The 12,436-nt window shown below is 48.6% G+C and overlaps 1 protein-coding gene across 1 annotated transcript in view; it reads right to left on the reverse strand.

Moving 5' to 3' along the window:
- TMEM178B (transmembrane protein 178B) overlaps window positions 1–12,436 on the reverse strand; it is a 344,208-nt gene that overhangs the window by 219,670 nt on the left and 112,102 nt on the right. Inside the window, exon 2 of the mRNA XM_057733437.1 lies at window positions 11,412–11,525. Coding sequence (XP_057589420.1) covers window positions 11,412–11,525 — 114 coding nt within the window. The remainder of the gene's footprint in view (window positions 1–11,411; window positions 11,526–12,436) is intronic.

Genomic DNA, 12,436 nt, shown 5'->3' on the forward strand with positions numbered 1-12,436 from the left:
TGTCACTGCCCTATGTCTTCTAGTAAATTGCAGGTCCCTTGAAGGCCCCTCTTTCACACCCGGTTCAGGTGCTGTGCACACTGCAGGCCCTCAACCAGGCATGAAGGGCCAGCTAGCTCATTCCAAGAATAACCAAAGATGGACCCTCGTCAACCAGAGCCGCAAAGCTCTGATGGGGAATTGTAGACACTTGGGATCCCAGCCCTTCTCCTTCAATTTAATGAGGAAATGCAGCCGAGTTAGCAATTTTTTTTAATTGCACATTTCTGTTAGTTCAGTGAAGCTAAAAAGCAGCTGGATTTCAAACCTTAGCCACAAACCAGAGGTCCCTATTCTTTTTTTTTTCTTAAAGATTTATTTATTTATTTATTTATTTATTTATTTATTGGCTGTGTTGGGTCTTCATTCCTCTGCGCAGGCTTTCTCTAGTTGTGGCAGGTGGAGGCTACACTTCATTGTGATGCGCAGGCTTCTCATTGTGGTGGCTTCTCTTGCTGCGGAGCACGGGCTCTAGGCACACTGGCTTCAGTAGTTGTGGCACGAGGGCTCAGTAGTTGTGGCACACAGGATTAGTTGCTCCACAGCATGTGGGATCTTCCCGGACCAGGGCTCGAACCTGTGTCCCCTGCATTGGCAGTCAGATTCTTAACCACTGTGCCATCAGGGAAGTCCCTCTATTCTGTTTGAAGTGGAGAAGTCTTCTTTACTGCCAGGAAATGAAAAGCTCCTTTTGGGGCAGGAGCTGACGGCAATGTGAATGAGGTGGGGGTAGCAGAATGTAATGCTAATGTGACACACGGAAAAAGCCAGACTGGGGTGGGAAGGGGTGCTGGCTGAATGTCAGCATTGCCCCACCCCAACACTCACAGCCAGAAGGAATGTGCCCTTCCTTCTCCTCTACCCCCACCTCCAAGAGGGCGTGCCCAGGAGCTTAGGGAGGAGGTAGCATTTGTACAGTTCCTTTTCCTGGTTTCCCTGGCAACCGTGCAGCATCTACAAGCTCCAGGAGTGAGGCGGTGGGATGTGGTGGTGTGAGGAATACGAACACTGTGTCGGTCCCAAGTGGTGTCCCCTCCACACCCATGTTTAGCAGCCTTTCAGCCTCAGAAGTTGACACAGGCACACGCGAACACACACACACCTTCGAATGCTTATTTCTAATTTGGTACCAGGTGCCAGCAAGGGGCCTCAAGGAAACGTTACATAAATAGCCTCATTTTACCAACGTGAACTGAGAGGTGGGGCCTGAGACTGAACAATACCTAGCACCAAGGACACTTGATGTCTCGTGGTTGGGTTTCTGGGTTTCAGTTAAGCCTACACAGGACACACCACGGGACATGAATTCACTTTGTATCAGTAGCTAGTTATGGGCTGAGAACAGGGGTGGGGGGCCTGAGCTGTCACCCCACTGAGGGTGTCTAATTTGGGGGATCCAGCCTAAGAACAACAGATGTAGAAAGAGGGGAGACTGCAAGACCATTCAGAAGCAAACTGCCTAGAAAGTAGAAGATACAGTCTCCAGCTTTGAAATGAGCTCTATTCTAAAACCTCATTTGTAAGTCAGTTATTTGGAATTCAGAACCCATTTCCAGAGAAGTCATATCTGTTATAAATGATGATTGGGTTTCTAGGCTAGTCCACAAAAGCCTATTTAACTCATGATGCAGATGAAATACTATACATCTGCAATGAAAAGCAATAGAAAAAAATCCTGTTGTGATACCAGTAATTAAATGAAAAAGAAAAACAGAGAAATGGAAAATAAATAGCTTTCTTTCGTTTCTTTTGAATACTAGAGATCTTGGATGGAGGGGGTGGCTAGCCTGGTTGCTCATGGGGAGGGGATATTCATTGACTTTAGACAATGGGATGGAGGGAGAGGAGCTGATGGTGGGTGGGGGGTGGCTGGAGGATGAATTAGAGTTGTCCTTTGGGATAATGGGGGAAAAAAGCATATTTGGGAAAACGGGCAGAGAGGGAGAAGAGAAAGCGAGTAGGCTTGTCTCATATCAATAAGATGTAGGTGGGGACCCTTGGAGTGAGGAAAGGACATGAATTTTGCATTCACAAATGCCTGGGTTCTAGTTCTGCCTTCCAAAGGGACTCAGGCCAGGCAGCACTGTAGCCCTCTCTCTCCCAACTGGCGAGTTACCAGCTATCTCCAAGGCCAACTGATCTCCCTGAAATTCTCAGTCCTTCTTAGTTGCTAACAGGGAATGGCAGGAGCCAAGACCAACCACAGCCAGCATCACCCCACGGCCCATTGTGGGCACTGAGTTGAAAATAAGGAGTTCCCTTTCCCCCCAGGACAGGATAGGAATATCACCTCCAGCACCTCCCCCTTGACCCTACCAGCATCCCCTATCCTCGACCCTCTTTTTCCCTATAACTCCAACACTTTCACAGTATCCTCTTTGGGGATGTGTTTTTTCCCTTCAGGATTAGGAAAGGATCTCATCGTAGCAAAGGATTTCATCGTAGTACCTACTGGAAACTGCAGCCTTCCTGGAAGGCAGGGCTGGGCTGCAACAGTTAGGAGAGAATCATTTCCATACACCCCTTGACAATTTCAATACAAATGTACTCACTGGTGTATTTATCCTCAAAGCTCTGAAAATGTTACTTTTTAGACACTTAGTATGTAAATCTTCTCTTCAAAACTCACCTTATTGTCTAAACTGCATTCTTATTGGACACAACTGATAAATTAGAGGGCTGCTTCTGCTGCGCTATCCCACAGAGGATTCCAAACACTGATGAGTCTGCTCTTAAACTCCTTTCACAATAGGCCACACTGTTGCCACTCAGCCACTTTCTCCTCCCACACTGGAAACACCCAATGCCAGCTCCCATCACACACACCTGTGCTGATGGCAAAGCCACAGCCAACCCAACAACACACACAGCCACATACGAGGCATACTCACCCACACAGGCTGCACAGAGTTGAACAGAAAAACCCCGGAGTCCACAAAGTCTCGTTTCAGAGCCTTTCCCCCACTCCTGTTTCCTATGGGGAACCCAGTGCCTGGCAGAGTTCTGTGTTCCCAGAATAACAGCATCTAATGCTGCTTGGCATCAGCTTTTACAGAGTAACTGACGCATTTCACGTGAATCATTTTTACTTAATTTAAATTTTAGGATAACTCTCAAAACAGGAATTATTTCCTCCGGTTTGCAAATGACTGTATTGGGTTTAAAACACTCACGTAGTTTGCCCAGGGTCATATACCTAGAGAGTGACAGAGCTGGAACTCAGTGCAATGTCCCCTACCTTCAGTGGAGCTCGAAGTCTGTTTCTAAAAGGAGAACACTGCAGACACAAGATAAAGATTTCAGGCTAGATAACAGGAGGATGCCCCCATAATGGGAAAAAACAAAGTAAATACACCTCACCTTGTCCATGCCGTTTTTTTTTTTTAATTAACAGAAAGAAATAAGGAAAAAGTTAAATTACCAAAGCTATAACCAAATAGAAACAGACAACCTACAAAATACAAATAACTTAAAAGTCCTGCTTCTACATGAGGTGCAAAATACAGTATTTCCTCTCCCAGCTCCCATCCAAAGCCTACCCACACCCTCTCCTTCCCTGAGCCTTCACTGACCACTACAGCCTCCACCAATGCCCTCCAGACCAAGAGTTCTCAAGCTTTAATGTGTTAAGAATCACATAGATTCCTGAGCACCTTCCCCCTCCACAGAGATCTGGATTCAGTAGCTTTGGGTTGAGGCCCAAGAACGTGCATTTTTAATGAGTTCCGAGGCACTGCTGCTGCTGCTGGCCTGTGAACCACATTTGAGTAGCACAGGTCTAGGCTCTGGGAGGACCTTTACACACTGCGTAGAACTTTATTACTTCTTCTGTTAAGTGATTCCGGTTCCCAGATGCCTCTCGCCTACCCTCCCCATAGTCCTACATCTTCAGAAGCAGCCTCATCCCCAAATCCCAGGACCAATCCTAATCATCATTTGAGACTGCTGCTCTGACAAAAATGTCTCCCATCTTGTTCAAGGCATAGTATCCCTGACCTCAAAACTAGTCGCTGTTCTCTATGTCTTCTTCTAACTCCCTAAAGCTCCAGACTTCTTGAGAACTGGTACCTGCCTTCCCCTGGCCAAGCCTCTTCCTTATTGGATCATGTAGTCCTGAAACCCCAAAGCAGCACTTACGGTATTCATACCTGCTGACCCACTGCCTTGATGCCAAGTACCTGCTGCCCAGACATCCGTTTCTCATCCAACCCAGATTCCCCATTGCTGAGCTGTGCCTGCCCGCTGGAACACTCAGCTCCTGGTCCTGTTTCTCCCCCTCACAGCTGCAGCTCGCCTGGACAGTGAGCTTCTGTTGCCTGAGCTGTTGGAAAGATGAATCACATTGCCATACTGAGCTTCCTTTTCAGCACCGAGAGCCAGGACAGTTCCCCCAGAGGGCCAAGAAGACGTAGATCCTAGACCATCCCCACTTTTCCCTGGCCTGTAAGCCTCTGTGATGTGGTGGTTCTGTGTTATGTTTTGCTTTTATTTCCCCTGCGATGAGTTCTTGCCAGTTTAAGTGTGGAGGTCGGGACCTGTGATGTGTACGTGTCGGCCGCGTTAGCGTGCACTCTCTGGGTAGTCAATAAACATTAAGCAACAAGCAGTTTGATCCCTTGCCTAGTTGGCACCTGGAAATAGATCATCCAATTTGGAAAGCAGGATACCTTTTGATATCCCCTCCAGCACCTAACACGGGGCTTCTCACGGAACAGGCACTCCATGAATATTGAATGTGTAAGTGAACAAACGGATGAGGGATGCCAGTGGAGTTGCACTCAGGTCTCTTCGTGATGTCCAGACCAGTATGCTTGGCGGGAAGAAAACACCTTCCAATCTGCAGAAGCTGAGAGAATGCCTCTAGGCCAGACTCCCAACCAATTCCCAGCACAAAATTGGACCTGCACATTCAGATGAATTGTGGCTTGAAGACTGCAATTACACCACCACGGTGGTTCTCAGCTTTGTTTCAGTACATGGCTATCTTTAATAGAAAAGGTTGTACCCTGCTCCACCCCACCCCTTACTGTAGGCCTCCTCCCTTCCGTACTCCTAAGGCCGACTCAAAAATAAACTCTCCCTCTTGTCCACTCCATTTCTACCACTGGCCCCTAGCCAGGCCACCATCTAAGGAGGTAGGATCAACAGTTGCACATATGTTATGATTTTAAAGTATCTCCACATGACCTTTAATACCTCACTGTCATTCCTTTGGGTGAGGCCTCCTGAAAAATCACAATGCTATCAGGATGGGTAACCCAAGAAGGCATTAACACTTTAAGTCAAAGTTCATCCAATTAGTAAACCTGCTGTCTAGCAGAAGCCTGAGGGAATGGGACAGAGGAGAGGTAGGTTTTGACAGGCAGGGAAAGCTGTGAAGGAAAGAAGTCCTGGCATGAGTTACAGCTGCCAGAGAAGGTAAAGGTGATACCACATTAAGGGGTGTGTGTGTTCTCTGCCTGGCCTGTTGCAAAAATACCATGGGTGCTCTGGGAGGACCAGCACAGGGCAGCCTCCAGGCTGCAGTCTGTGTACATCCTGGAAGGTTTACAATGCTCCCTGCGAGGGCTGGGTGGGGGCAGAGAGACGTGGGATGGGTTGCAAAAAGCAAAGACGTTAGAACACCAAGAGACACATGGGGATGCTCTGTCAGCTGAGTTCCTGTGCTACCAAGCTTCCACAATTCTGGGGGCGGTTTCTTGCTAGGGATGACCCCCATGGATGTCAGTCTTGCCAGCAAGAGGCAGCCCACAACAGACTGCACACAGTGAGAAGCTCACACGGGCTCGGCGCAGACACAGATGCAGGGGAAGGAAAATGGCTGACGCGGCAGGGGACCTAAGCGCCTTGCGTCTGGGATGTGTGCCTCATTAGCCCGTTTTACGTAACCTCAGCCAAAAACAGAAAGGAAAAGTAGCTGGAGGGAGTCCACTGGAGCTCAGACCTGGATTCTAAGTCTCAGATTCTTCTGAGGCCAAGATGGGACCTCTAGGCAGCCCCTTCCTCCCTGGCTTGGTTACCCTGTCTGCAAAGAGGCCAGAACAACGTGGACTGGGCTCCTAGGAGGAAGCCCTCAGCCCCGCTCCAAGGAGCATTACAGCTGATATGAACAAAGAGGTAGTTATCGTTGTTAGAATTACTCTTATTATCATCCCAAGCCCTTCGATCGACCATATTCATCTTGTCATAACCAGGGATGGCTGGGGTACGAGGGACCAGAAACCTAGGCAACTTTTGGGCTGTAAAGCCAGGGGTCTGAATAGGAGTAAAGTTCAGAGGGCAGATGAGCAGGCTGGTCCAGCAGGGCCAGGACGGTCCATTGAGAAAGGAAAAGGCAAGCAGCATCAGGCAAGAAGCCAACACAAGTCCAAGGCCAGAAGGCCAATACCAGCGGGGAGGAGCAGCTTGGGGCCCAAGAGGTGGGAGGTACCCGGGGGTGGCTGGAGGGAGTCTTAGCACCAGGGTGACTAGGGTTCAGGGGCAGGATGCGCTAATTCTGGAAAGAGGGGAGGCTGTGGAAGAGACTATGGAAAAGGCTAGACGAAGGGAACCAGGTAGGGGTTGGCCAAGCAGCGTAAGAGAAGAATTCGGCCCCGAGATCCACAGCAGAGCAGCCGACAGGCTGGGCTTCCCACCGTACACAGCCTGGGTGGGGCCGGTCCCCCGAGACCGAGCTAAGCTACAGGCCCCCACCGTGGGCGGTCAGGCGTCTCGGAGTCAGGGATCCAAGTGTGTCATTCGGGCGTGTGCATCAGATAAGGCAGTTCTGAATTTTATTTCTTCTCCTTCTTAGCAGCCTTGCTCCTCCACAAAGCCTCCATCTCTGCCTGTCTGTCTCCCTTCCCTCCCTCCCCCAACGCCCTTTCCTTCCTCATCTCCCTCCCTCTTTAACTACATACCGCATCGCTTCTGATTCCACTTTGCAAGGCTACCGTGTGAGTGTGTGTTTGTGTCACTGGAGATGGGGTGGGCGTCCAGGGGAGGAGATCATCTCTCTCTCCCTCCCTGGCCAGCTGGAAATGTGCTGTGTGACCATCCAATTTAATTAGCTGAACTTTCTGTCTTGACAGAAGGAGGCTTTAAAAAAAAAAAAAAAAACAACCTCAAGCTTTCTTGGCGCTCAGCCTCTTAAAGATAACGGAGAGGATCTGATTGCAGGAAAGTGGAGTCCCAACTCCCCGATCCCCGCTGCCCGGGGCGATCAACTGTGAACCGAAACCTCCATCTTGAAAACGCCAAGTGGAATGAAAGCCTCTGAGCTCACAAGCTCACGACTCCACAGTCTCAGGGCTCGGACCCTGGGGGAGCCCCGGCAGCAGCTGCCCAGAGTCCCTGACGGGCAGAGTTGGAATGGAGGCCAGGGGGTGAGAAAGGGCCACCTGCAGCCCCCAGGCAGGCCCCCCGGGGTCCCTGGAGCAGCCCCCCAAGCTCAGCTCCATTCCGTGACTGCTCCTCCTTGCAGAAGCATCCACGTCTCAGCAACAACATCTCCCCAGACCCTGCTTTATCAGCCCCCTGGCTGCCCGGTCCCTATCACACCCCCCCCCAGGCCCCCCTCCCACCTACCTCCCCGTGCCCTGCCACTGGTAGCATCCAGGCCCCCAGCTATGCTGAAGGTGCATTCCAAAGGGACACCAGTGACAGCAAAGGCACAGCCACTACAGATGGCTTCGGGGGCTCCTGGAGGTTGCACAAGGACACAGAATTCTCCAAACAAGCGCAGCAACCCAAGCCTAAACTTCAGAGCACAAAACGCCCACGGGGATGTGTTCCAGTGAGAGGAGGAGGTGGCACTGTTTAAGATACCACTGTACTGCCAGCCTGCTTTCCCTGACCACTGCCAATCTGATTCTGTCATATTCCAAACATTGAACCAGACGACCCACCCAGAGAGTGGCATTAGCCAAGCTCATCTCCTGCAGCCACTGTCCCATCCTCACTGGCCCAGTGACACTCACCCATCCTGCTCCACCCCTGGAGGCCCCAGGAGGATCCAGATCAGGAGTACAGTGCACCCTCGGAGCCCACAGAGGCTGGACCAGTGCCACATGGGACCACATGGAAGGCAACAGACAGATAGGAAGTCAAGGTGGGCTGCCCCGGGCAGACAGTCAGGTCTGGGTGGATTGAGGGCACGGTCCCAACTATTGAAGGAGTTCTGCCTTCTCTGGGGCAGCTCTCGCCAGGGTGGGAAGGAGAAACGGGCACACCCAACACTTCATCGACAATCACCATCTAAGACAGATTCAGAACGTTGTCACTAAATCACCCAGACAACTCAGCGCTCAAACCTCGTACTCAGAGACCATCCCAAACATGCACGCATGCATGCGCGCGCACACACACACGCGTGCATACACACACACATGTGCAAACACACATTTGATTCTCGGGCTTTTACTCCCCAGACTGATGGTTATTACCTCTTTACACTTGGATTTGTAGCCCTAGCCACCTACAGATAATTTTATCCTTTCACCTGCTATTCACGTGAGCATCAACTGAATGAGCTCTCAGCCAAATAGTTAAGCCTCCCATTGGTGGGATTAACTGTTCAAAAACCACAGCATGCGTTTAAACAAAATGCTGTTTATTTGAAAAAAAATTTTCTACAACAGTGTTTGGTGACCACATGCAAATTCTTGATGAAAATGTATGTATAACTCAAGTTTAACCAAAGTCCAAAATGTTCACCAGAAGTTATTTCAAGAGAAAAAAATCAAATTTCTTGCTTTGGCAAAAAATTATCTACTGAGAAAAATTATAGAACGTAAGGTATCACGGTGAAATTATAAAACGATAACCAACCTAGTATTAAAGGAATTTATTTGATCCCACTGACAGTATTAAAGAGTGTAAGACTCTCAAATAAGTAAAGAAATCAGAGTCTGGTTGGGTTTTTTTAATTTCCAAAGCTTGATAATAGGGTTTTGCTAATCTTTGACAGTTTCTACATTATTTTAAAGGGGCCTTGTGTGCCCACCTCCCACTTAATGTCATAGATACCTGATCTTTGAAAACTAAAATCGACATTTACTACGGTTCCCCATCGTGCCAACACTGCCAGTTACACTCCGCAGCAGCTTCGGAGCGGACCAGTGCTCACCTGCCCTCTGGCTAAAAACTGCTGTCAGTGACATCGGGAACGGCAACCGTTCTCTGCCTGCTTCACAGCCCATCAGGCCACTTTGTGAGACAGGCAGATGAATCCCTCACCAAAGGAGAGCCTCGACTTCACCCAACACGGGGTGCCCAAAACTTCCGCACGTATCAGTCACTGAGACGGCTTTCATCAGTTAAAAATAGATCTGTTAGCACCCCCGTTCACCAGAGCAGAGGCTCACACCCGATTCTGCGGACACGAAGGGCACTCCAGTTTCAGAAGAAGAACCCAGGAGACGCTGGGTTCAGAGAAGGTCCATAAAGCTTAGCATTAGGCTCCTCTCTATCTTGGCTAACACCATGTAACAGGGATGCCCTTGAAGTGCATCTGTGCAATGTACACTAGAATAATTCTCCTTCTTGCTGAAAAACTTTCACAAACTAACTTAATTGCTTGAAGCAATTATGCTATATTGTAATTAGCGCATTGCCTTGTAATTATGTGCTTTGTGAATGTATCTCTCCGCTCCTCCCCACCCTCCTCCACCTCCAGACGCCAGCTGTTTGAAAGAGCTGCCTGTGGCCTCGGTATCCACCATGTGCCTGGTACCCAGAAAAACTCAGGTAACTGTGATTGAATTGAGTGAATCTGAACTGAAGCCTCAATACCAACAGCTTCTTCCTTCTTAGATTCTATGATGACCCCCCCCTCCACAGCTTAAGTTATATTTAAGTGGTTACTCTACCAGGCTTGTCATATATCTTGAACACGAATTGTAGGTGCCTATTAAGCGAATATCCTAGACCAATACAACATGACAAATAAGCAGTAATTGTCAGCGATTTACATATTTGGCTTCTTATATGTCCACCTCCGAAAAGGAAATTAATAACACTTACTAGTGTCCCTAAGGCAAATTTCACATTAAAATTAAGTAAGGATATGGTATGCTTAGCTCAGTGTCTAGCACACAAGGATGCCCGTTGGACATTAGCTCTCTGTCCCCGGGTTCTGGTTCGTGTCTCCAGCAATGATAAAGCTTGTAGGGGAAACCATTTGGTTAATGCCTTCCCACCTGCTCAGATCTGCCCTACATCATTTTGGGCCAGTGGCATTAGGTAACGCTCACCCAGACACTTAGTCAGAATCTTTTTCCTGAAACCAGTGAATGATTGCTCTATTTAATTTTACTTGTATCTCACCCCACCCCCACCTCAAGCTATGGTGATCTGCCTAAAACCAAACCAAAAAGTGGAACATACCTGGTGGACCCCATGCCTGCAAAATACGAGGCAACAATAAAGAGAAGAAAGATGGTTTTGACCTTCTTCAAAGTTTACCCATTATGGGATCCTTGTTATCAAGAAACAATAAAAGAGCCTCCTTCACATTATAAATGTAAACTGAAACTTAACCTTGTGACATTATGTGAAAAAAAGCTGGAATCGGGAAGAAATGACAAGTGCACCAGAGACAGCATGCAGCTAACAGGAAGAATGTATTCACATGAAGAACTGTGCAGGCGATGAAGGAGAGCTTAACTGACACAGACAAGCAGGTGGATCCCCACGGAGAAGAAAGGTAAAAATAGCCACCAACTCGGTCTGCTCATTAAGTCACCCTCTCATCATAATTTAAGTCTCTGAGAATCCCTAACCAAAAATTTCCCTAACCAATAGAGGCAGATATTCTGATCTTTTCTGAGCAATCACACGTGAACCTGGGTCCCAAAGCCTATCGTTCTAGGGGAAACAGAAACTTGTAAGTTGAGGACCAGCCCCTCTCCCTTTGTGACCCCGCCCAGATGAAAATTGCCAGAGCGATGCCGCCTGCAACCACCAGCCAGTCTTACCAGGTCTTACCCCGTACAGAGGACGACACAAGGGATTAGTAGGTTGCCACAGTAATACCCCAAGCAACTTGGAGACACACTGGACTTGAATCCCAGGAGTTGGTTCGGTCAGGTAGGTGAAATCTTAAATGCCTACCAGGGTGGCAAAGCAAGACCACTGATCGTTGTCTAGCCACTAGTCATTTTTTGTTTTAATTGTAGAAGCAAACTCCTCAAAAGCTACAAAGCAATCAAAACCAACCGAGGCAATTCTGACCTACAGACATTGACGCTTTAAGGATTGCCACTGAGTTCTGAGACCATCCACAGGTCTTAGACGGAGGTGCATCTGTCCGTCCAGACCAAGCCGTTGATGGGCATCCAACCTCCGTGCCCTCCAAAGGTCACAGCCAAAGAAAGAAACTCAGGTGTACTTACGCAGGGCGTGCCACTCATCCTGGCGGATGGTCTTCGTGATGTTGAAGGTGAGGTTCCTGGGGATGGTGGCTGAAGAGTAGTGATATTTGATGTACGTGCATCGCTCGATTTCTCCTGGCAAAGAGAGACGGGAGGCCAAATGTTAATGAGGCAGCAATCATGTCCGGGGCAGTTTCCGGGAGCCATTTTTCTGTTCTGGGGAAAGGGACTTGTTTCACGCTGGGCCTGGTGACACCTACATTTTATATATACAAGGGAATAACCTCGACTCCAAAAGAGCAAGAGAATAGGACAAAATCAAACACCATCCATTTAGATAGAAAAATACATCTCTGGCATCATTCAGAGGTGGGAAGAGTCAAAGTTTAGGCTGATAGCAGCTTGTTAAGACAGTAGTACCCGCGTGTGTTTACCCTTAAGAAAACCAACTTTTCTATCAAGGGAGGAAGTCCGGCATCTAAAAACGTTTACAGTTTGCACCCACGGACCAGTAGAGAGCAGGCGTCACCCTTAATCACGCAGCACATGCTGCCCTGGGGAATGGTGAGCTGGAGGAGGCCTCTTCCCTTTTTTTCTCTGCCATGCCCTCCAGCCGCACCGCTGAACACAAAGCATTCAAGTCCACCTGTAACTCCCTGAACCAGTCTTGCTAGAAAAGCCCCTTGACATCCTCAATCCTTGGTCCAATAGGACCTTTACGGACAAGCTGTTATCAATCAGTGCATGCTCTGCTAGTCAAATTATCAAAACAGTCCTGTGTCTTAGAGCAGAGGTTCTCAAAGTGTGGCCTCGGGACTGCAGCATCAGCCCTCCTCTGGAAACTTGCTAGAAATGTCATTTCCCAGGCCTAACCCCAGACCTGCTAAATCAAAAACCCAGAGGTAGAGCCTGCAATCTGAATTTTCACAGGCTCTCCAGGTGACCCTGTTGCACACTTTAGTTTGAGAGCCGATACCTTCGAGAATCTAACAGCATTGCCAGCGTATGAATTTATACATCCCTCACGTTTGCAAATTCCAAAAGGA

Source organism: Hippopotamus amphibius, chromosome 4 (genome assembly GCF_030028045.1).
Source record: "Hippopotamus amphibius kiboko isolate mHipAmp2 chromosome 4, mHipAmp2.hap2, whole genome shotgun sequence".
Taxonomy (NCBI): domain Eukaryota; kingdom Metazoa; phylum Chordata; class Mammalia; order Artiodactyla; family Hippopotamidae; genus Hippopotamus; species Hippopotamus amphibius.